Below are 23,139 nucleotides of genomic sequence, written 5' to 3' on the forward strand. Positions count from 1 at the left end.
GCCGAATGGCCTCCTTCTGCACTGTAGGGTTTCTATGATTTCTATGATATATCAGCCGTTCCTTCACTGTGGCTGCGTCACAATCCTGGAGCTCCCTCCCTAACAGCACTGCGGGTGTATCTACGGACTGCAGCGGTTCAAGAAGACGCCTCACCACCACCTTCTCAAGGGGCCGATTATGGATGGGCAACAAATGTTGGCCACACTGTCTGTGTGGAGTTTGCACATTCTCCTCGTGTCTGCGTGGGTTTCCTCCGGGTGCTCCGGTTTCCTCCCACAGTCCAAAGATGTGCGGGCTAGCTTGATTGGCCAGGTTAAAAATTGCCCCTTAGAGTCCTAAGATGCGTTGGTTAGAGGGATTAGCGGGTCAATATGTGGGGGTAGGGCCTGGGTGGGATTGTGGTCGGTGCAGACTCGATGGGCCGAATGGCCTCCTTCTGCACTGTAGGGTTTCTATGATTTCTATGATTTGTAAAAATGCTGCCACTTCCGCCATTTCCCTCCTGCCTCCTTTTACAGCCATCACCTTACCAGCTGGGCAGACCCCTCCCCACCCCCTCCCCCCCAGCCTGTCTCCCAAACATTGAGCAAACCCCAGCCTGTCTGTTGGAGGCATCAGTGTTCCTCACGCACAGCTTTGGAACGAATGGAAAAGTTCTTCATCTCAACGTTGTGTTCAAGCAGGAATGTACTTCTGAGGCTGTATAAGGCTCTGGTCAGACCTCATTTGGAGTATTGTGAGCAGTTCTGGGCCCCGTATCTAAGGAAGGATGTGCTGGAAAGGGTCCAGAGGAGGTTCACAAGAATGATCCCTGGAATGAAGAGTTTGTCGCACAAGCAACGGTTGAGGACTCAGGGTCTGTACTCATTGGAGTTTAGAAGGATGAGGGGGGATCTTATTGAAATTTACAGGATACTGTGAGGCCTGGATAGAGTGGACGTGGAGAGGATGGAGAGGATGTGGAGAGGAAAAACTAGAACCAGAGGGCACATCCTCAGGCTAAAGGGACGATCCTTTAAAACAGAGATGAGGAGGAATTTCTTCAGCCAGAGAGTGGTGAATCTGTGGAACTCTTTGCCGTAGAAGGCTGTGGAGGCCAGGTCATTGAGTGTCTTTAAGACAGAGGTAGATAGGTTCTTGATTGATAAGGGGATCAGGGGTTATGGAGAAAAGGCAGGAAAATGGGGATGAGAAAAATATCAGCCATGATTGAATGGCGGAGCAGACTTGATGGGCCGAGTGGCCTAATTCTGCTCCTATGTCTTATGGTCTAATTTGGATTATGCAGAACAAAGCAACAGGAAAGCGAAGTCTGATACTGTGTGCACTCAAGGGATAGAGAGCTTTTTCTGTTGCCTTTAGCTAATGCAATAAATGTACAGTAATCCTAATCTACCATCAACATGGCTTGTCCAAATTGAGTTACAGCCATATGTTTCCCCAATTAGAGATAATGGGCCTGCAAATATTTTCTGTTTTTCATTGATGATGTTTAGATTTTCAGAAAAAAAAATGATTTAATACCTCACAAACCAGAAAAGGCATTCTCCTTTTTCAGACTTGATTGCTTGCATCAGAATTTTAGTTGAAATATTTACAAATGACGATGTTATCTCTTTCCATGATCTTTATACAGAAAAATAATTCATTTATACCTTGCATCTATCAAAAACCCCAACGATTCTCATGCTGTGAATTGTATTTACATGTCATGAGAGTTCCTGTGTTTGCAAACTGGCTCGTACATCAAGATAGGCGAAACAACATTGTGATGAATGATGGGTTGAAGTTTAGTGATATTGGCTGAGAGGGGAATGGTGGGAGAATTCTGTTTTCCTTCTCAAGTGTCTTGAGAACCTGAAACAGTAGACCAGGCAGACAGAATCTTGCCTCTTTATGTCTCATTCCCAGGAAAGATTCTCCCTCGGTGCTGCGCTGGAGTACTAACTTAGAATCATAGAATCCTACAGTACAGAAGGAGGCCATTCGGCCCATTGAGTCTACACCAACCGCAATCTCACCCAGGCTCTATCCCCATAATCCCGTGCATTTACTCTAGCTAATCTCTCTCACACTAAGGGCAATTTAGCGTGGCCAATCCACCTAACCCGCACATCTTTGGACTGTGGGAGAAGACCGGATCACCCAGAGGAAACTCACACAGACATGAGGAGAATGTGCAAACTCCACACAGACAGTGACCCAAGCCGGGAATCGAACCCAGGTCCCTGGTGCTATGAGGCAGCAGTGCTAACCACTGTGCCACTGTGCCGCCCTAAATTGGATTATGAATTCCATGGTATAGAATTCAAGCTAATAGTAAGTAACTAATGAGCCACAATTCACAAAGAACAATAAGGCATCCCTCTCCATTAGAGAGGAATATTGGGTATATATAGCTTGAGGCGCACCCCTCCCCAAGAGTGGGGCGAAGCAAGGAGAGAGGTTTCCATGAACTATCTCAGCCGGTTCAGGGACTGAACCTGGAACATTGGCCTTTTTCTGCATCACACTCTATCCATCAAAGTTAACAAATGGAAAACATTTGTGATTCAGTGACACAAAGCCAATCTGAAGAAGAGTCTCTTAGTTAACTCCGTTTCTCTCTCCACAGTTGCTGCCAGACCTGCTGAGCTTTTCCAGCATTTTCCGTTGTTTTCTGCAAGTCCTGAACTGAGGCAAGCTGACGTGGTCAGTGGGACTTTACGGCCTCACTCATCCCGAAACTGTAAAATCCCGCCCGAGGTCAACGGACCTTTCCATTGTCTGCCCCTTGCCCACTCCCATTCCCATGGCGGGCAGGCTGATGAAATTCCGGGATCTCACTGGGTAAAATTGGGGCAAAATGGTCTTGTATTGAGTAGACAACGCCTTTTCATTGAATATAATTCACTATAGCATAGAGCAATTTAATCCCAATCTAACTTTTCCAATTTAAAAAGGGTTGACATCCCAAATATGAAATTACCTTTTTAGTTTTTTGATTTGATTTGATTTATTATTGTCACATATATTGGGATAGGGTGAAAAGTATTGTTTCTATACAGACAAAGCATACCGTTCATAGAATACATAGGAGAGAAGGAAAAGGGAGGGTGCAGAATACAGAATTACTGCCCCACCCACCAAGGGAAACGGAGCGGGCGAGGGGTGGACCTCGGGTGGGATTTTACAGTTTCGGGGCGAGTGAGGCCGTAAGATCCCGCCACCCACGTCAGCTTGCCTCAGTTCCGGACTTGCAGAAAACAACGGAAAATGCTGGAAAAGCTCAGCAGGTCTGGCAGCAACTGTGGAGAGAGAAACTGAGTTAACCAAGAGACTCTTCTTGAGTCACAAATAGGGCGTAGAGAAAGATCAGCTTAATGCGAGGTAGATCCATTCAAACGTATGATGGCAGCAGGGAAGAAGCTGTTCTTGAGTCGGTTGGTACGTGTTCTCAGACTTTTATATCTTTTTCCCGACGAAAGAAGGTGGAAGAGAGAATGTCCGGGGTGCGTGATTATGCTGGCTCCTTTTCCCGAGGCAGCGGGAAGTGTAGACGGAGTCAATGGATGGGAGGCTGGTTTGAGTGACGGACTGGGCTTCGTTCACGACCTTCTTGCAGTCATGGGTCAGAGTAGGAGCCACACCAAGCTGTGATTTTCAGATCTACATGATCCTGCTGTGTGTTTCCAATGTTTTCCACTCATAACAGTGACTTTGAATGTTTTTTTTCCCCCCCCCGCTCTGTTCATCCCATCTATCCCAACAGGAAAGAGTTTAATGTAAATGAATGTAGTGTGTGTTGACCTTTTCCTCGAGAGATTTTATTAACTACAAGATTAGAAGTGAATAGCGAGCCGCTGTTGATTGTTTGCTATGAAGTCTTGTTTCCTCCGCCCCTCCTCCCCAGGCTATCATTACCCAGGAACTTTCAACACTTTTCAATTTGCTCGATCTGTCACGCTGGATCAGACTTTAATAGACTGTGACCCTGTAAATATTGCGAAGTAAAGAGATCTGTGCACCTGGATATCCGTGTAAATTGGCTGAATTTGTAAGCTGCCAGTGCTTTTCTTCTTTACGGAAGGGATCGTGAGTGTTTTATGTCCTCTGATTTCCAAAGAAAAAAACAAGAAAAGAGTATCATAAATTCTGTATTGCCATCTTGTGAATGTTATTTCGGGTGAAAAGGCTACAAGCTCATCAAGGTGAGCTGTGCCATTCAAAAGTAAAGTTTATTTATTAGTGTCACAAGTAGGCTTACATTAACACTGCAATGAAGTTACTGTGAAAATCCCCTAGTCGCCACACTCCGGCGCCTGTTTGGGTTACACCGAGGGAGAATTTAACACTGCCAATTCACCTAACCGGCACGTCTTTCAGAATGTGGGAGGAAACCCACGCAGACACGGGGAGAACGTGCAGACTCCACACAGACAGTGATCCGAGGTAGGAATCGAACCTGGGTCTCTGGCGCTGTGAGGCAGCAGTGCTAACCACTGTGGCACCCTGTCGCCCCGTTCTTGAGTAATGGTTTGTATTTCTCACCTGATGCCAACCTCTAGCACTCTGTAACAGTGATAGTCAGCTGTAGGGCTATCATTATTTTGCTTAATAAGGTGATGATGGCCCCCAGTGACTGAGTGTTAATATCATTGTAAACATAGTTTTCCTATGTTCCTTCTTTCTTGCAACACTGCTGTGCTAAATCCCTTGCTTTCCTGCAGCACCTTTTTCTGTGCACCACAGTATCTCAATGATGTATTTTCAGCACAGAAGAATTCAAGGTGGTTTCAGAAATTAAATTGTCAACTTGCTGATGCCTGTGAGGATTTGTGCTCATTCACAGGTGTGACAGATGAAGGAAAGGAACAGGGTAGTTGGGTGGCTTGTGGTTGTCTCTTTCTGCCTGAACAAGATTATTATCACCAAAGATCCCGCAGGACAGTTCCAAGAAGGGCAGAGCTCCGGCGATGGCTCAGCCAATATTTCTCCACGGACAACCGCACTGGCATAAGACCATAAGACATAGGAGCGGAAGTAAGGCCATTCGGCCCATCGAGTCCACTCCACCATTCAATCATGGTTGATTTCAACTCCATTTACCCGCTCTCTCCCCATAGCCCTTAATTCCTCGAGAAATCAAGAATTTATCAATTTCTGTCTTGAAGACGCTCAACGTCTCGGCCTCCACAGCCCTCTGTGGCAATGAATTCCACAGACCCACCACTCTCTGGCTGAAGAAATTTCTCCTCATCTCTGTTCTAAAGTGACTCCCTTTTATTCTAAGGCTGTGCCCCCGCGTCCTAGTCTCCCCTGTTAATGGAAACAACTTCCCTACGTCCATCCTATCTAAGCCGTTCATTATCTTGTAAGTTTCTATCAGATCTCCCCTCAACCTCCTAAACTCCAATGAATATAATCCCACGATCCTCAGACGTTCATCGTATGTCAGGCCTACCATTCCTGGTGCTTCACTCTGCACTTGTCCCCGAGCGAGAGATGATTAACTCATTCTAACCGTGTCCCTCTAACCTGTTTCCCAATCAGATATCTACTGAACCCAGTGGAGCTCAATAAACACAACAACAGCAATTACGGATCATTCCAAGACACTGCAGTCTTAAGTGTCATGATTATTACTATAAGGTCCTGGTATGTAAAGGGCTGAGTTGTAAGCATTGATGAGTTTATTGATGATTGACAGAGTTTTGGACAAGCAAAAGCTGTCCGATAAACAAAATCGGAAGCATTTTGATCATGTTGCTGTCAGCATAAGTAGCTATTGGTTATTGATTTGAGGGCATTGATGTGACTAATACGAATTCAAGCCAGATAGGTCTACACTTCTTAATAGTTAGGAGCGCGGTTTAATTCCGAGCTAATGGACTGGAGCTTGGGATGCTGTGTGCGGCAGTAATTAAAATATCGTGTTGCGAATATCATGAACACAATCTGTTTTCTGATCAATAAACAGTGTCAGTCGGTTGACGAGTTGCGAGTTACAACTCCCTGATCTCATGTTGGGGGCTGTTACAAGCCTGCAATGGGAAGTAAATCAATTCAGTAACACTCACCCACTGTCCTTTTGGTTGCAAAACTAGCTTCCCCCCCCCCCCCCAGTAATTAGTGTAGAAGAAATGCATTTGTCTCTCTGTTTGGTTGTGCGGGGGAGGGGGGGGGGGGGGTGGAGGGTAACTACACCACTTGCATCTCACCGTGAGATTTGGGAACCATGGGTGCTTATTTATCCCTTAATCGACATCACACAAACAGATGATCCGATCGTTATCTCAATGCTGTTTTTTGGCAGTGCTGCAGTATAAACAAGTTGGCTGCCACACTCCCTACATTACAGCAATGAATATATTCTAAATTTACTTCATTGGCTGTAGAGCTTTGGGGAAAAACCAGATATCTCGAAAAGTTCTATATAAATGCATGTTCCTTCGTTCCCAAATTTCATGGGACTTAATGCACAATCTTCTATTCTTCCATTTAATGTTTAATTTTTGCAAGGAATAAAGTTTATCCTAGTTGACCATTAACATATTAACGTAGTACTGGGGGAGTGCTGCTCTGCCAGATGCACCTTCCTTTGTCTATTGGAAGCTAGCACCCTATCTGCTCCTTCTGGTGAGTTAGATAGCTGTTCAGTAACCTCAGACACTCCTCAAATAAGGGCCGGGTTTTCCCAGCAAACTTTCCTCTCTTAATCAATCTATCAGACAAATGTCAGTTACTCATTCGGCACACTGCCAGTTTTAGGACCTTTTCTAAAATGGTTATGAGGGAAAATTTGGCAGAAGTCATTGCACTTAATAATTAATTTCTTGTATACAAAGTTTCTGCGAGTCTTGTTAAGGCACCAAATAAAAGTCTTTATTTTTCTGTGAAATCCCATTATAGGCACTGATTAACCAGCTTTAACTTTCACTAGTATCCCTTACACTGAGGGATGCACACTGAGGGATACACACAGGAATATACACTGAGGGATGCACACTGAGGGATACACACTGAAGAATTCAAAGGCAACACGATCTGGACAATATCCAGGCTTGGGCTGACAAGTGGCAGTAACATTCGCGCCACACAAATGCCAGGCAATGACCATCACCAATAAGAGACACTCTAAACACCGCCCCTTGACATTCAATGGTGTTACCATCACTGAATCCCCCACTGTCAACATCCATTGACCAAAAACTCAACTGGACTCATCACACAATCACAGTGGCTACAAGAGCAGGTCAGAGGCTAGGAGTACTGCGGCGAGTAACTTACCTCCTGATTCTCCGAAGCCTGTCCACCATCTGCAAGGCACAAGTCAGGAGTGTGTTGGAATACTCCAAACTTGCCTGGATGGGTGCAGCTCCAACAACACTCAAGAAGCTTCACACCATTCAGGATGAAGCAGCCCCACTTAATTGCCACCACATCCACAAACATCCACTCCCTCCATCACCGACGCTCAGTAGCAGCAGTGTGTGCTACCTACAAGATGCACTGCACTAATTCACCAAAGATCCTTAGACAGCACCTTCCAAACCCATGACCTCTTCCATTGAGAAGGACAAAGGCAGCAGTTGCATGGAAACACCACCACCTGCAAGTTTCCCCTCCAAGCCGCTCACCATCCTGACGTGGAAATATATTGCCGTTACTTTGCAGTCACTGGGTCAAAATCCTGGAGTTCCCTCCCTAACGGCATTGTGGGTCAACCCACAGCATGTGGACTGCAGCGATTCAAGAAGGCAGCTCACCACCACCTTCTCAAGGGCAACTTGGGATGGGCAATAAATGCTGGCCAGCCAACGACGCTCATGTCCCACGAATGAATTTTAAAAAAATACTCACTGACTACTTACTGAGGGATACGTAGTGAGGGATACTCAACTATTCAGGAAGCACAGTAATATCCAATGTAAAAAGTAGTACTTAAGTCTAAAAAAGGATTGGATAAGCCAAAAATGTTGAGACAAAATTAAGCAACATTTAAGAAACATTAGTTTGAGTCTTGAAATGGGAATCTGTGTACAAAAATGTTCTGTCTGGTCAGTAAGAAGTTATGGGTGTGAAGCTTGGACCATTGGGAAAGGGGAAGAAAAGAAAACCAACAGCTTTGAAATGTGGTGCTTAAGCAGATTCTAATGGTGAGCTGTCTGAAAAAAAGACCAATGAATGAGGGAAGAAAAACAAGAGTAACATCAAAGGAAGAGAGTTGGAGAGCCTATTTGATTTGATCTGATTTATTATTGTCACATGTATTAACATACAGTGAAAAGTATTGTTTCTTGCGCGCTATACAGATAAAGCATACCGTTCATAGAGAACAAAACGAGAGAGTGCAGAATGTAGTGTTACAGTCATAGCTAGGGTGTAGAGAAAGATCAACTTAATGCGAGGTAGGTCCATTCAAAAGTCTGATGGCAGCAGGGAAGAAGCTGTTCTTGTGTCCGTTGGTACATGATCTCAGACTTTTTTCCCGATGGAAGAAGGTGGAAGAGAGAATGACCGAGGTGCATGGGATCCTTAATTATGCTGGCTGCTTTTCTGAGGCAGCGGGAAGTGTAGACAGAGTCAATGGATGGGAGGCTGGTTTGCGTAATGGATTGGGCTACATTCACGACCTTTTGTAGTTCCTTGTGGTCTTGGGCAGAGCAGGAGCCATACCAAGCTGTGATACAAGCAGAAAGAATGCTTTCTATGGTGCATCTGTAAATGTTGGTGAGAGTCGTAGCTGCCATGCCGAATTTCCTGAGTCTTCTGAGAAAGTAGAGGCGTTGGTGGGCTTTCTTAACTATAGTGTTGGCATGGGGGGACCAGGACAGGTTGTTGGTGATCTGGACACCTAAAAACTTGAAGCTCTCGACCCTTTCTACTTCATCCCCGTTGATGTAGACAGGGGCATGTTTTCCTTTATGCTTCCTGAAGTCGATGACAATCTCCTTCGTTTTGTTGACATTGGGGGAGAGATTATTGTTGCCGCACCAGTTCACCAGATTCTCTATCTCATTCCTGTACTCTGTCTCGTCATTGTTTGTGATCCGACCCACGACAGTGGTGTCGTCAACAAACTTGAAAATCGAATTGGAGGCGAGTTTGGCCACACAATCATAGATGTATAATAGTAGGGGGCTGAGAACACAGCCTTGTGGGGCACCGGTGTTGAGGATGATCGTTGAGGAGGTATTGTTGCCTATCCTTCCTGATTATGGTCTGTGAGTTAGGAAGTTCAGGATCCAGTCACAGAGGGAGGTGCCAAGGCCCAGACCACGGAGTTTGGAGATGGGTTGCGTGGGTATAATAGAGTCATAGAGTCATAGGGGTTTACAGCATGGAAACAGGCCCTTCGGCCCAATTTGTCCATGCCACCCTTTTTTTTAAAACCCCTAAGCTAATCCCAATTGCCCGCATTTGGCCCATATCCCTCTATACCCATCGTACCCATGTAACTGTCTAAATGCTTTTTAAAAGACAAAATTGTACCCGCCTCTACTCCTACCTCTGCCAGACACTCACCACCCTCTGTGTGAAAAAATTGCCCTTCTGGACATTTTTGTATCTCTCCCCTCTCACCTTAAACCTATGCCCTCTAGTTTTAGACTCCCTTACCTTTGGGAAAAGATATTGACTATCTAGCTGATCTATGCCCCTCATTATCTTATAGACCTTTATAAGATCACCCCTCAGCTCCCAACGCTCCAGAGAAAAAAGTCCCAGTCTATCCAGCCTAACCTTATAACTCAACCCATCAAGTCCCGGTAGCATCCTAATAAATCTTTTCTGCACACTTTCTGGTTTAATCATATCCTTTCTATGATAGGGTGACCAGAATTGCACACAGTATTCCAAGTGTGGCCTTACCAATGTCTCGTACAACTTCAACAAGACATTCCAACTCCTGTATTCAATGTTCTGACCGATGAAACTAAGCATGCCGAATGCCTTCTTCACCACTCTGTCCACCTGTGACTCCACTTTCAAGGAACTATGAACATGTACCCCTAGATCTCTTTGTTCTGTAACTCTCCCCAATGCCCTACCATTAACTGAGTAAGTCCTGCCCTGGTTAAATCTACCAAAATGAATCACCTCGCATTTGTCTAAATTAAACTCAATCTGCCATTTGTCAGTCCACTGGCCCAATTGATCAAGATCCCATTGCAATTGGAGATAACTTTCTTCACTATCCACTATGCCACCAATCTTAGTGTCATCTGCAAACTTACTCACCATGCCTCCTATATTCTCATCCAAATCATTAATATGAATGATAATAGTGTTGGACAATAGTTTGGAGAATAGTGTTGAAGGCTGAGGTATAGTCAATAAATAGGGGCGGCACGGTAGCACAGTGGTTAGCACTGCTGCTTCACAGCTCTAGGGACCTGGGTTCGATTCCCAGCTTGGGTCACTACCTGTGTGGAGTTTGCACATTCTCCTCATGTCTGCGTGGGTTTCCTCCGGGTGCTCCGGTTTCCTCCCACAGTCCAAAGATGTGTGGGTTAGGTTGATTGGCCATGCTAAAATTGCCCCTTAGTGTCCTGAGATGCGTAGGTTAAAGGGATTAGCGGAAAAAATATGTAGGGATATTGGGTAGGGCCTGGGTGGGATTGTGGTCGGTGCAGACTCGATGGGCCGAATGGCCTCTTCCTGCACTGTAGGGTTTCTATGATGGCTTACCCAGACCCCAACAACAAGGTCATCCACTGTTCTGATCAGAAAGTTTGGAAGACCATGTTCACCTACAGCACTCAGCATGGCACTCAGACAATGACACATAAACACAGTGGCTACAAGAGCTGGTCAGAAGTTAGGAATACTGCGGTGAGTAACTCACCTCTTGACTTCTCAAAACCTGGCCATCATCTACAAGGCACAAGTCAGGAGTGTGATGGAATACTCCCCACTTGCCTGGATGGGTGCAGCTCCAACAACACTCAAGAAGCTTGATACTGTCCAGGCCAAAACAACTGGCTTGATTGACACCCCATCCGCAAACATCCATTCCCTCCACCACCAACACTCAGGAGCAGCAGTGTGTACTATTTACAAGGTGCACTGCAGCAATTCACAAAAGATCCTGTACTCATTACTCTGATTCACACAATTTCTCCAATACCATCATCTCTGCAAACACTATATGAATGGATGGTGTGAAATTTCAGGATACGTTGCAACTGCCTCGCTATAAAAGGATCCATTGGGTAGACTCAAGCATGATATTTTTCCTTAGGTACATATCATTGAATCATAGAATCTCTACAGTGCAGAAGGAGGCTATTTGGCCCATCGAGCCTGCACCGACCACAATCCCACCCAGGTCCTATCTCCATTACACCACATATAAAGGCTGCTAATCCCCCTGACAGTAAGGGGCAATTTAACATGGCCAATCCACCTAACATGCACATCTTTGGACTGTGGGAGGAAACCGGAGCACCCGGAGGAAACCCACGCAGACACGGGGAGAACATGCAAACTCCACACAGGTAATGACCCAAGCTGGGGATCGAACCTGGATCCCTGGCGCAGAGAGGCAGCAGTGCTAACCACCGTGCCACCGTGTGTGACAATTACTCTTGGTAATAATTTAGGAAAAATGAACATTTCAAAGGGGCCCCATGATGTAACAAAGCCCTCTCAAACAAACCAATATAACAAAAAGCTTTGTCAATCAATGAAAATCTCACTTTAAGAAACCGTCTAGTCTATTTTTTGCACCATAATCTTCAATCAATCTGTAATCTGATCATTCATTTAAACACAAGCCAAAGCTGCTGTAATAAGGACCTGGGATGATTTTGAAGGTCATTTAGCTTCAAGGAAAGACAAATCATTTTATTTCTTGCTAAAATTCTTATTTGGTGGGTAGGTGAAGATGTATTCAGGATGGCACGGTGGCACAGTGGTTAGCACTGCTGCCTCACAGCGCCAGGGACCCAGGTTCGATTCCCAGCTTGGGTCACTGACTGTGTGGAATTTGCACATTCTCCCCATGTCTGCGTGGGTTTCCTCCGGGTGCTGCGGTTTCCTCCCACAGTCCAAAGACGTGCAGGTTAGGTGGATTGGCCATTGCTAAATTGCCCCTTAGTGTCAGGTTAGCTAGAGTAAATGCATGGGGTTATGGGGATAGGACCTGGGTGGGAGTGTGGTCGGTGCAGACTCGATGGGCCGAATGGCCTCCTTCCGCTCAGTAGGGCTCTAGGATTCTATGATGTAAAAACTCCTGCTTCTGTTGTGGGCGAGGAATGTATTTTGGAAGGTTGTGCTTGCTAAACCCAAAATTCTCCTGCGTTATGCATCCGAATTTCTACCCCCTATTGGATGATTTTTGGCTACTGTTATTTCATAAGGACTCTTGCGCATTAGAGAGGGTTCAGAGCAGAGCCAGATGAGGCTGATTATAGCTGAAAGATATGCAGGAACTGGTCAGTTATTTTGCTTTCTGTAAGCTTTGCTTGAATATTCCCTCTTGATTTAGGAGATTTGCAAATGCACACAACAAATTCTTTCTGAAATACAATCGGGCAACACAGCATCCTATTTTGTACATCAAAAGATGAAAGTCCAGGTAATTTTGGTGGTGTTTGGTTGACTGGGGGATGTTGGCTCGGACTCTGGATGAACTCCCTGCTCTTGCTGAATAATGCTGCTGGAGCAACCATAGAATCCATAGAATCCTACAGTGCAGATGGAGGCCATTCGGCCCATCGAACCTTCGCCGATTACAGTCCCACCCAGGCCCTATCCCCATAACCTCTCATATTTACCCCTGACACTAGGGTTAATTTAGCACGGCCAATCAACCTAACCCACACATCTTTGGAGTGTAGGAGGAAACCGGAGCACCCGGAGGAAACCCACGCAGACACGGGGAGAACGTGCAAACTCCACACAGACAGTGACCCACGCCAGGAATCCCCGGCACTGTGAGGCAGCAGTGCTAACCGCTGTGCCACCGTGCCACCCAGACAGCAATTCAATTTAAAGATAAACATCTCAAACAATATGGCGGTTCAGTGCAACACTAGGAGGTTAACCTGAGATTATACACCCAACCTCAGGTTTGGGACCTGAATCCAGAACCTTCTGAACCAAGTGCAATATTTTGTCATAAGTTTTCACACAATCGACAGCAGATTACGTGACAGAAGGCCAGGATAATCATGTGCCTGGACTCTGGGTCTGTATTCGATGGAGTTCAGAAGGATGAGGGGGGATCGCATTGAAACTTACAGAATACTGAAAGGCCTGGATAGAATGGACATCGGGAAGATGTTTCCATTAGTCGGAGAGACTGGGATCCGAGGGCACAGCCTCAGAATAAAGGGATGACCCTTTAGAACTGAGATGAGGAGGAACTTCTTCAGCCAGAGGGTGGTGAATCTGTGGAATTCATTGCCATAGAGGAGGCCAGGTCACTGAATGTATTTAAGATAGAAATAAGATAGGTTCTTGATTGGTAAGGGGATCAAAGGTAATGGGGAAAAGGTAGGAGAACGAGATTGAGAAACAACTGAATGGCGGAGCAGACTCAATGGGCCGAATTATTTGATTTGATTTGATTTATTGTGGTCACATGTATTAGTATACAGTGAAAAGTATTGTTTTCTGCTGCGCTATACAGACAAAGCATAGGGAAGGAAAGGAGAGAGTGCAGAATGGCCTAATTCTGTTCCTATATCGTATGGTCTTATTTCAGTTTGAATGTATAGGGTGAGACTTTGAGGCAATGGGGGTCATTTAGCAACAATATGAAAGCATTGTGCTGAGCCAAGGCTTAGTGAGGATCACTCACCGACAAAGTCCACAGTTCAGGAACGATAGGGCTTTGGGAAGAAGGAACCTCCTTTACAAATCTAATTTGTACCATGGAAAGATAAAACAAAGTAAGCTTTTATGAGTACATTTTACATCTTATCTCCCATCCTGCTCGAAGTATAAACCTATCAGGTATGGTTATAGACAACCACTTAATTCCCAGACATGGGTAGAAGGCGAGTGGTGTGTACAGAGTCTTACTCGGCTTATTCTCTGCCAATAATACACAAACTGTACAGCTTGCAATATTACCTGGCTTGAACCCTGATTAAATTGGGAAAATATGCTGACGGCACACTTTGTTCGTCCCGGGGGCTAATGCAGGAACTTTCATTTGCAAAGGTTGCAATTACGATTTGAGCAGAGTAAGATATATTTGAAAATGTATTGAATGTGATTTTAAAATTGGGTGGAGAAGGGAGGTGTCAAACACACCTTTTGTGGGATGTGGGCATCGCAGGCAAGGCCAGCATTTATTGCCCATCCCTAATTGCCCTTGGGCTGAGTGGCTTGCTGGCCTATTTCAGAGGACATTTAAAAGTCAACCACATTGCTGTGGCTCTGGAGTCACATGTAGGCCAGACCAAGTAAGGACAGCAGATTTCCTTCCCAAAACGACATTCATGAACCAGATGGGTTTTTACAACAATTGACAATGGTCATCATTCTGGATTTTATGTTGAATTCAAATTCTATGGTGGGATTTGAATCTGGGTCCTCAGAGCATTGTCTTGATTCCTGCATTACTAGTCCAGCGACAATACCACTGTGCCATCGCCTCCCCATGCCTGATACCTGATATTTTGACCGATTCCTTAGATTACTTGTATTCTTGAGCATCAGACAACCAACATTCAGATCTTTAATAAACTTCTTGAAGGCAAGACATTTTCTACCTTCTAAGCAGACTTGACCTCCATATCTACATATTCAGTGGAATAAATTCAAAGTTTTTTTATTTATTGGTGTTACAAGTAGGCTTACATTAACACTGCAATGAAGTTACTGTGAAAATCCGCTAGAAGCCACACTCTGGCGCCTGTTCGGTTCCACTGAGGGAAAATTTAGCGTGGTCAATGCACCTAATTAGCACGTCTTTCAGACTGTGGAAGGAAACCAGAGCACCCAGAGGAAACCCACATAAACACAAGGAGGCTCCGCACAGACATTCACCTAAGCCGGGAATTGAACCCGGGTCCCTGAGGCAGCAGTGCTAACCACTGTGCTAACATATGCTGAATTTCATTAAATGGCACAACATAGAAACGCAGAAACTAGAGGCAAGAGTAGGCCATTCGGCCCTTTGAGCCTGCTCCGCCATTCATTATGATCATGGCTGATCATCGAATTCAATATCCCCCCTTCCCTTGATCCCCTTTAGCCCCAAGAGCTATATCTAATTTCTTCTTGAAATCAGACAACGTTTTGGCTTCAGCTACATTCTGTGGGAGTGAATTCCACACATTCACCACCCTCTGGGTGACTTTTTGAATATCTGTTGGTAACATAGATAGTGGAAAAGATGATGAAAGTAAATAGGTCAGGCTCACTAATGCTCTCCCTATCCAGTGGTCAGTACAGTCTATTACACTGCTCTCCCTAAAGGTTCCTATCGATGGTTAACTTGGGTCACCCTGAGATTGTGATACAAAATAATCCACACAAACAAAAGTGACATTTTCTTACTTTTCATCCACAGCCATCGCAGTTGCATTTGCTATCATCGTGGGGTTGGCTTTCCTTTATGCAATAGGAGGCTATATTAGCAGGTAATGCTTTTCACATTATAATCTACTCAATGTTCACAAATTGATAATGCTGCAAAAGCAACCATGGATGGTGTAAATGTGACTTCACAATTGAAAATGCCCAACTGAAATGATCTATGATTGATGTTAATCTCTGTGTGGGTATGAAATTATGGGATTGGTTTTCTTTGTCTCCAGTAGTGGCACAGTGGTTAGCAGTGCGGCCTCACAGCGCCAGGGACCTGGGTTCGATTCCTGGCTTGGGTCACTGTCTGTGTGGAGCTTGCACATTCTCCCCGTGTCTGCGTGGGTTTCCTCCGGGTGCTCCAGTTTCCTCCCACACTCCAAAGATGTGCGGGTTAGTTGGATTGGCCGTGCTAAATTGATCCTTAGTGTCCAAATGAGGTGGATTAGTCGTGGTAAATGCACGGGGTTACGGGGACAGGGCTTGGGGGGAGGGCCAGGGTAAGATGTCCTTTTGGAGGCTCAGTGCAGACTCGATGGGCTGGATGACCTCCTTCTGCCCTGTAGGGTGTCTATTGTTCTTTAAAATCCAGCCCCACGCTACTGCTGTTTTAATCTCCACACACCCTTCTCTCATCTGGGCACGAGAGATCAAAAACCAACCTATGCTTACAAATAAAAGGAAAAGGTGGACAAAATTAGTTTAGGTCTCATCTTGCTCATTTTATGGTTTAGACATTAATAAATTGCTTGAACTTCACTCTTGCGGTTTGTGATATCAGAGTCAAGGAGATATTCTCGTAATCAATATCCTCTTTATAAACCTGGATCAAATAGCTTCAATTGTTGAATGGAATTTTAAACCATTGTAACAACTGTAGTGGCATCATCTTTTACAGATATGGGGAGATGGTGGCATAGTGGTGACGTCATTGGACTCGTGATCCAGAATCCCAGGCTAATGCTCTTGGGCCGCAGGTTCAAATCCCACCACAGCAACTAGTATAATTTAAATTCCATTCACAGAGTCTGCGATTGAAATCTACTCCTAGTAATGGTGACCGTGAAACTATCATTGAATGTTGTAAAAAACCCACCTGGTTCATTGTTATATACCCACCTAAAATGCCCTTTAGAGAAGGAAATCTGCCGTCCTTACCCGGTCTGGCCTATATGTGGCTCCAGGGCCACAGCAATGTGGTTGACTCTCAATTGCCCTCTGAAATGGCCCTGGCAAACCACTCAGTTCAAGCGCAATTAGGATGGGAAACAAAGCCACAGCCCTGCCAGCCACAGCAGCAGAGAGTTAACGGTGGCACAGTGGGTTAGCACTGCTGCCTTCACAGCGCCAAGGACCTGGGTTCGATTCCTGGCTTGGGTGACTGGTCTGTGTGGAGTCTGCACATTCTCCCCGTGTCTGCATGGGTTTCCTCCGGGTGCTCCGGTTTCCTCCCACAGACTGAAAGATGTGCTGGTTAGGTGTATTGACCCGAACAGGCGCTGGAATGTGGCGACTAGGGGAATTTCGCAATAACTTCATTGCAGTGTTAATGTAAGCCTTACTTGTGACACTAATAAATAAACTTTAAAAGAAAATGGTAAATGATCAACCCTAATAGCTTCACAGGCTCAACAATATAAATACAGTGTTCTCCCATTGATAATGATAATACATTGTTATACATACACACACATGCATTGTTATACACACACACATATATGCTTTGTCATACATACACACACATGCATTGTTATACATATACAAACACACACACATATATGCATTGTTATACATACACACACACGCACTTACACACACATGCATTGTTATACACACACACATATATGCATTGTTATACATACACACACACGCACTTACACACACATGCATTGTTATACACACACACATATATGCTTTGTCATACATACACACACATGCATTGTTATACATATACAAACACACATACATATATGCATTGTTATACATACACACACACGCACTTACACACACATGCATTGTTATACATACACACATATGCATTGTTATAAATATACAAACACACACACATATATGCATTGTTATACATACACACACACGCACTTACACACACATGCATTGTTATACATACACACATATGCATTGTTATACACACACACACATGCATTGTTATATACACACACACACAAACACACACACAAACACAAACACACACATGCATTGTTATACACACACACACATACATTGTTATACACACACACACACACACACATGCATTGTTATACACACACACATATTGTGCATACAAACACACAAATACCGGAATTTCATTTCAATGATCAAATGAAATCTGACCTGCTGTTGTGCAGAAGACTTTTAAAAATATTCCTCTGGTTGACACTGATCAGGGAGTTGATGAATGATGAATACTGAAAGATTAATACTCAGTTATACTGCAGCCTCTGATCTCAGACTGCTGTCTGTGATAGGCAGTTGGCAGCTCCTCTTCATGCTGCGTAGCATCCTCTGTCTGGCAGCTTCCAGAGATATCAGCATTCTTTATATTATTGCATAATGTTGCCCACTTTGTCCTGACATTAAAGATATTTAAAACAACATTTTAATAGTTGATCGGACCTCCAATGGGCAACTAACAATGGACTGCAGTTATACTGAAGCTATTGTGTGTGTGCATGCATGTGTGCGTGTATGTGTGCACGCATGTATGTTTGTATTTGTTGCAGTATGTTGTGTGTGTTGTGATGTGAGAGGCCATCTCACACCTCTTGGCTTTCAGTTGCTTGTGGGGCAAGTCAGGATGTGACACAAAAGCTGTGCATTCTTTTATTATTCACTCATGGGACATGGGAGTCACTGACTGGCCAGTATTTATTGCCCATCTCTAGTTGCCCTTGGAGGGCAGTTGAAAGTCAACCACATTGCTGTGGCTCTGGAGTCACATGTAGGCCCGACCAGGTAAGGATGGCAGATGTCCTTCCCTAAAGCACGTTAATGAACCAGATGGGTATTTCCGACAATGGTTTCATGGTCATCTGTAGATTCTTAATTCCAGATATTTTTTATTGAATTCAAATTCCATCATCTGCCTTGGCGGGATTCGAACCCACGTCCCCAGAACATGAACTGAGTTTCTGCATTAGTAGTCCAGCGATAATGCCACTAGGCCATCGCCATGGTGGTATCCGGCCACCTGTTACATTGATGTACACCCAGAGCAGTGTTATTTTGATGTGGCAATATAACTGGTGTCTAAATGTAGTCCTCTGAGCACTCCAGCATTATCAAGAATTGTCGACGGCTTTAGTGTCACAGAATGTTATGAACGCTTCAACCTCCTTTATCCGTTTCTATTTTATGGTGTTTTGTTTTTGTAATTAGCATTCAGAATAACGAGTAAAGTGTATAATTTTGCAGCCCATTTAATAATAGTGTTCACTTAGCTGGGTGATTTAATGACCCAGGTTTTCATTTTTGCAATACTCTCTTAATTGTTTATCTTGATGGGGCCATTAAATTAATTGGCACATACACAGTTCAGTTACTTAGGTGTCAATAGCGTTCAATCTAACCTGGAAAATTTATGAATTGGTGAATTTACATTCACCGAATAAATCTGTCCCACCAGCTACTCACTTTTAAACATCCGTCATTTCCCCCCTGCCCATCACACTCTTGCACACTGCCTCCTGTCCGCCAGAGAAACTCTTCATGGAATCAGATCATGCAGAAGAAGGCCATTCAACCCATCCCACCTGTGCTGTCTCTTTTAAAGAGCTGTCTGATTAGCCCGCCTCCTCTTGTTCTTTCCCCACAGCCCAGTAAACATTCTATCTTCAATTATTTATCCAATTTTCATTGGGAAATCGTTATCGAAACTGCTTCCACTGCCCTCCCAGTGTATTCCATATGATAGCTCGCTGAATAATAAAATCTCTGGTGGTATCCTACACCACCTGCACTATGGCACGGGCAGCATAGTATTTGGATCAATTGGCTTGTTAACAAGCTCAAATGCAGTTAATGGCATTTTTTCAAGATGGTGGGGGGGTGCTGTCATATGGGGACTGGGTTGGGGTGGGCAGGAAGTTAGTAGGCTCACCACCCATTACAATTTACATGGCCCCTGCCCACTGAAAACATGCCCGACTGAGTGTCCGTAACATCCAAACATCCAGCCCTATTCTTGCCTCTGCTCCTTTTGCTTTGACACATACCCAGCCTGGCCCCTACTCACCTCTGACACACACGCATGCATGCAGGCACACACACAAACACACACACACTCACACACGCATACACACACACACACTCACACATACACATTCACACACACACACTCACACATACACACACACACACAGACATACACGCACAAACACACGTTCACACAAAAATGCACAAACACACACTCGCACAGACAGACAAGCACACACACACTTACACAAACACACACACATACTCACACGCATTCACACATACACGCACAATCACACACTCACGCAGACAGACACTCACGCATACACACACAGACAGACACACACCACTCACACTTAAACACTATTCACAGACACACATCCACCACATACACACACACACTATACACACACACACTCACAGTCACACATTCACACACACAGACACACACACACCATACACACACACACACATCATATATATACACACACACAAACACCCACACACACCATATACACACACACACACCATACACACACACACACCATACACACACACCATTCACACACACACGCATATACCATTCACACACACACACCATTCACACACACACATCTATCCTACACCCTTCCCACTTTTTCCTTCTGTTGTTCTGCTGTCTTCCTTCCAAAAATCCGCTTGATTTTACCAATATTCTTGTGACTGTGGTCAAATTTTACAAAAGATTTTTTGCAAAGGTCTTTTACAACTTTGTTTCCTGATAAGAACTGTGAGAAATTTGATCCCGAACATCACAAATCATTTGTGACAACGTCTACTGTTACAGGTTGAAATGCACTCAGAGATATCCACTGCGGCTCCTCAGAACATCCTCGCCCAGCGTCACTGTGGTAAGTACCTGATCTGTTCCAGCTCTTCCTGCACCTTTCAGCAAATTATTAAACTCATGAAGTTTGAGGAATGGAGAGCGGAAACCGTTTCCCATTTGGCATCTTGTGTCAGCACCATGCACTCCCAGTTTAGCTATGCCACATTTGTGGATACAGAATGAAGTGTCCCTTACAACATCAAACACATCGCAATGACAATCAGTTACTTAACCAGGCTAGATTAGGGAGTAATGGGACACATATGTTTAGTTTCTGAAAGAATAGAACTGGGTTAGAGAAAGAGAAACTAAAGATTTGCATTTATACACTGCCTTTCCTGACCACTGGAAATCCCCAAGTGCTTTACAGCCAAGGAAGCACTTTGGAAGTGTAGTCAGTGTTGTAATGTAGGAAACGCAGCAGTCAGTTTGCACACAGCAAGATCCCACAAAGAGAAATGTGATGCTGGCCAGGTAATCTGTTTCTTGTGGAGTTGTTTGAATAATAAATATCCTAGAATCATAGGGCGGAATGTTCCTATCCCACCTACCACGGGAATTGTAGCGGGCAGGGGGGTGGGGGGTGGGGGGAGGCGGGGGGGTGGAAACCATGCAATGGTCCGTTGACCTCGGGTGGGACTTTCTGGTTTTGGGGGCAAGCGTGGCCAGGAAATCGGTTCCATAATTTGTGTGGACACGCCAAATATCTACCCATCCCCGTCTCGACTGCTTACTGGAGGAGTTCCACTATCTCTGTGTGAGGAAGTGCTTCTCTCCTGGCAGTTTAATTTCAAGATTATGCCCCATTGGGCAGCACGGTGGCACAGTGGTTAGCACTGCTGCCTCACAGCGCCAGGGAACCGGGTTCGATTCCCGGCTTGGGTCACTGTCTGCGCGGAGTTTGCACATTCTCCCCGTGTCTGCGTGGGTTTCCTCTGGGTGCTCCGGTTTCCTCCCACATTGTGTGAAAGACATGCTGGTTGGGTACACTGGTCATGCTAAATTCTCCCTCAGTGTACCTGAACAGGTGCCGGAGTGTGGCGACAAGGGGATTTTCACAGTAGCTTCATTGCAGTGTTAATGTAAGCCTTACTTGTGACATTAATAAATAAACTTTAAACATTGTTCTGCGCCCTCCACCCACCACCACCCCTCCTCCCCGAATCAAAATACGGATGTGTCCTTGTAGTTCTTTTCAGCATGTTACAGTGAAGGTGAGTTGTTGCCACGGTGAGCGATTGGTAGCAAGCTTCACCCGGCCATTAATGTTGTAGGAAGGAATGAACGAACTGAGTCTTCCGAGACTGGGTAGAACTTCAACAAAAACGGCTTTATTCAACATGCATGAGGGAGAGCCAACTACAGCTTGCTTCCGAGCTACTCTGCTAATCACCGGTTCTCACATATTCTTATATTTTTTTGCTTTACAAAGTGCTCCGTTTCGATTGGGTCATCAGGTTGTTACTTTGAATTGGTTACAGTTCTGTTTTTGATCACATTATCTGGATCCATTGTCCCGTGTGCTTTAACATAATCGCTTTCCGGACATCTCCCGTCCACCTGTTTACAATATCAAAGCATTGTGTTTGTCAAACTGATTTCGATGGGGTGTTAATTGTCCCATCTCCTGGATATTTGATTCAGTTTTCAGAGGCACAATGGATCCTCTAGGCCTTTTGGAGCCTTGATAATTGATATCAATTCTCATATGGTTGTTGTAACCTTGGAACGATCCCACCTGGGGTGTGACCGCTTTAGTGCCATCTGAGATTTAGTTATTCGTAATTTGTCATGTGTCTGCCGGCAGTGAGTGTGGGTGCTACAGTGCTGTCTGTTCAACCCTTTCCATTCTTTCCTCTCCTGCTGCAGCCCACACTCCCTGGGGTTTGCCCTACTACAATTTTGATTTGATTTGATTTGATTTATTATTGTCACATGTATTAACATACAATGAAAAGGATTGTTTCCTGCGCGCTATACAGACAAAGCATACCGTTCATAGAAAAAGAAAGGAGAGGGTGCAGATTGTAGTGTTACAGTCATAGCTAGCGTGTAGAGAAAGATCAGCTTAATGCAAGGGAAGTCCGTTCAAAAGTCTGACAGCAGCAGGGAAGAAGCTGTTCTTGAGTCGGTTGGTACGTGACCCCAGACTGTTGTATCTTTTTCCCGAAGGAAGAAGGTGGAAGAGAGAATGTCCGGGGTGCGTGGGGACCTTAATTATGCTGGCTGTTTTGCCAATGCAGCAGGAAGTGTAGACAAAGTCAATGGATGGGAGGCTGGTTTGCGTGATGGATTGGGCTACATTCATGACCTTTTGCAGTTCCTTGCGGTCTTGGGCAGAGCAGGAGCCATACCAAGCTGTGATACAACAAGAAAGAATGCTTTCTGCGGTGCATCTGTAAAAGTTGGTGAGAGTTGTAGCTGACATGCCAAATTTCCTTAGTCTTCTGAGAAAGTAGAGGCGTTGGTGGGCTTTCTTAACTATAGTGTCGGCATGGGGGGGACCAGGAGAGGTTGTTGGTGATGTAATGTC

At 44.8% G+C, this 23,139-nt stretch overlaps 1 protein-coding gene across 1 annotated transcript in view; it reads left to right on the plus strand.

The window, feature by feature from the left end:
• The window catches only part of LOC144480126 (heparan-alpha-glucosaminide N-acetyltransferase), a 189,123-nt gene that overhangs the window by 5,138 nt on the left and 160,846 nt on the right, over positions 1-23,139 (plus strand). Inside the window, exons 2-3 of the mRNA XM_078199272.1 lie at positions 15,513-15,582; positions 20,565-20,628. Of these exons, the coding sequence (XP_078055398.1) occupies positions 15,513-15,582; positions 20,565-20,628 (134 nt within the window). The remainder of the gene's footprint in view (positions 1-15,512; positions 15,583-20,564; positions 20,629-23,139) is intronic.

The sequence above is a fragment of the Mustelus asterias genome, chromosome 28 (assembly GCF_964213995.1).
Source record: "Mustelus asterias chromosome 28, sMusAst1.hap1.1, whole genome shotgun sequence".
Taxonomy (NCBI): Eukaryota; Metazoa; Chordata; class Chondrichthyes; order Carcharhiniformes; family Triakidae; genus Mustelus; species Mustelus asterias.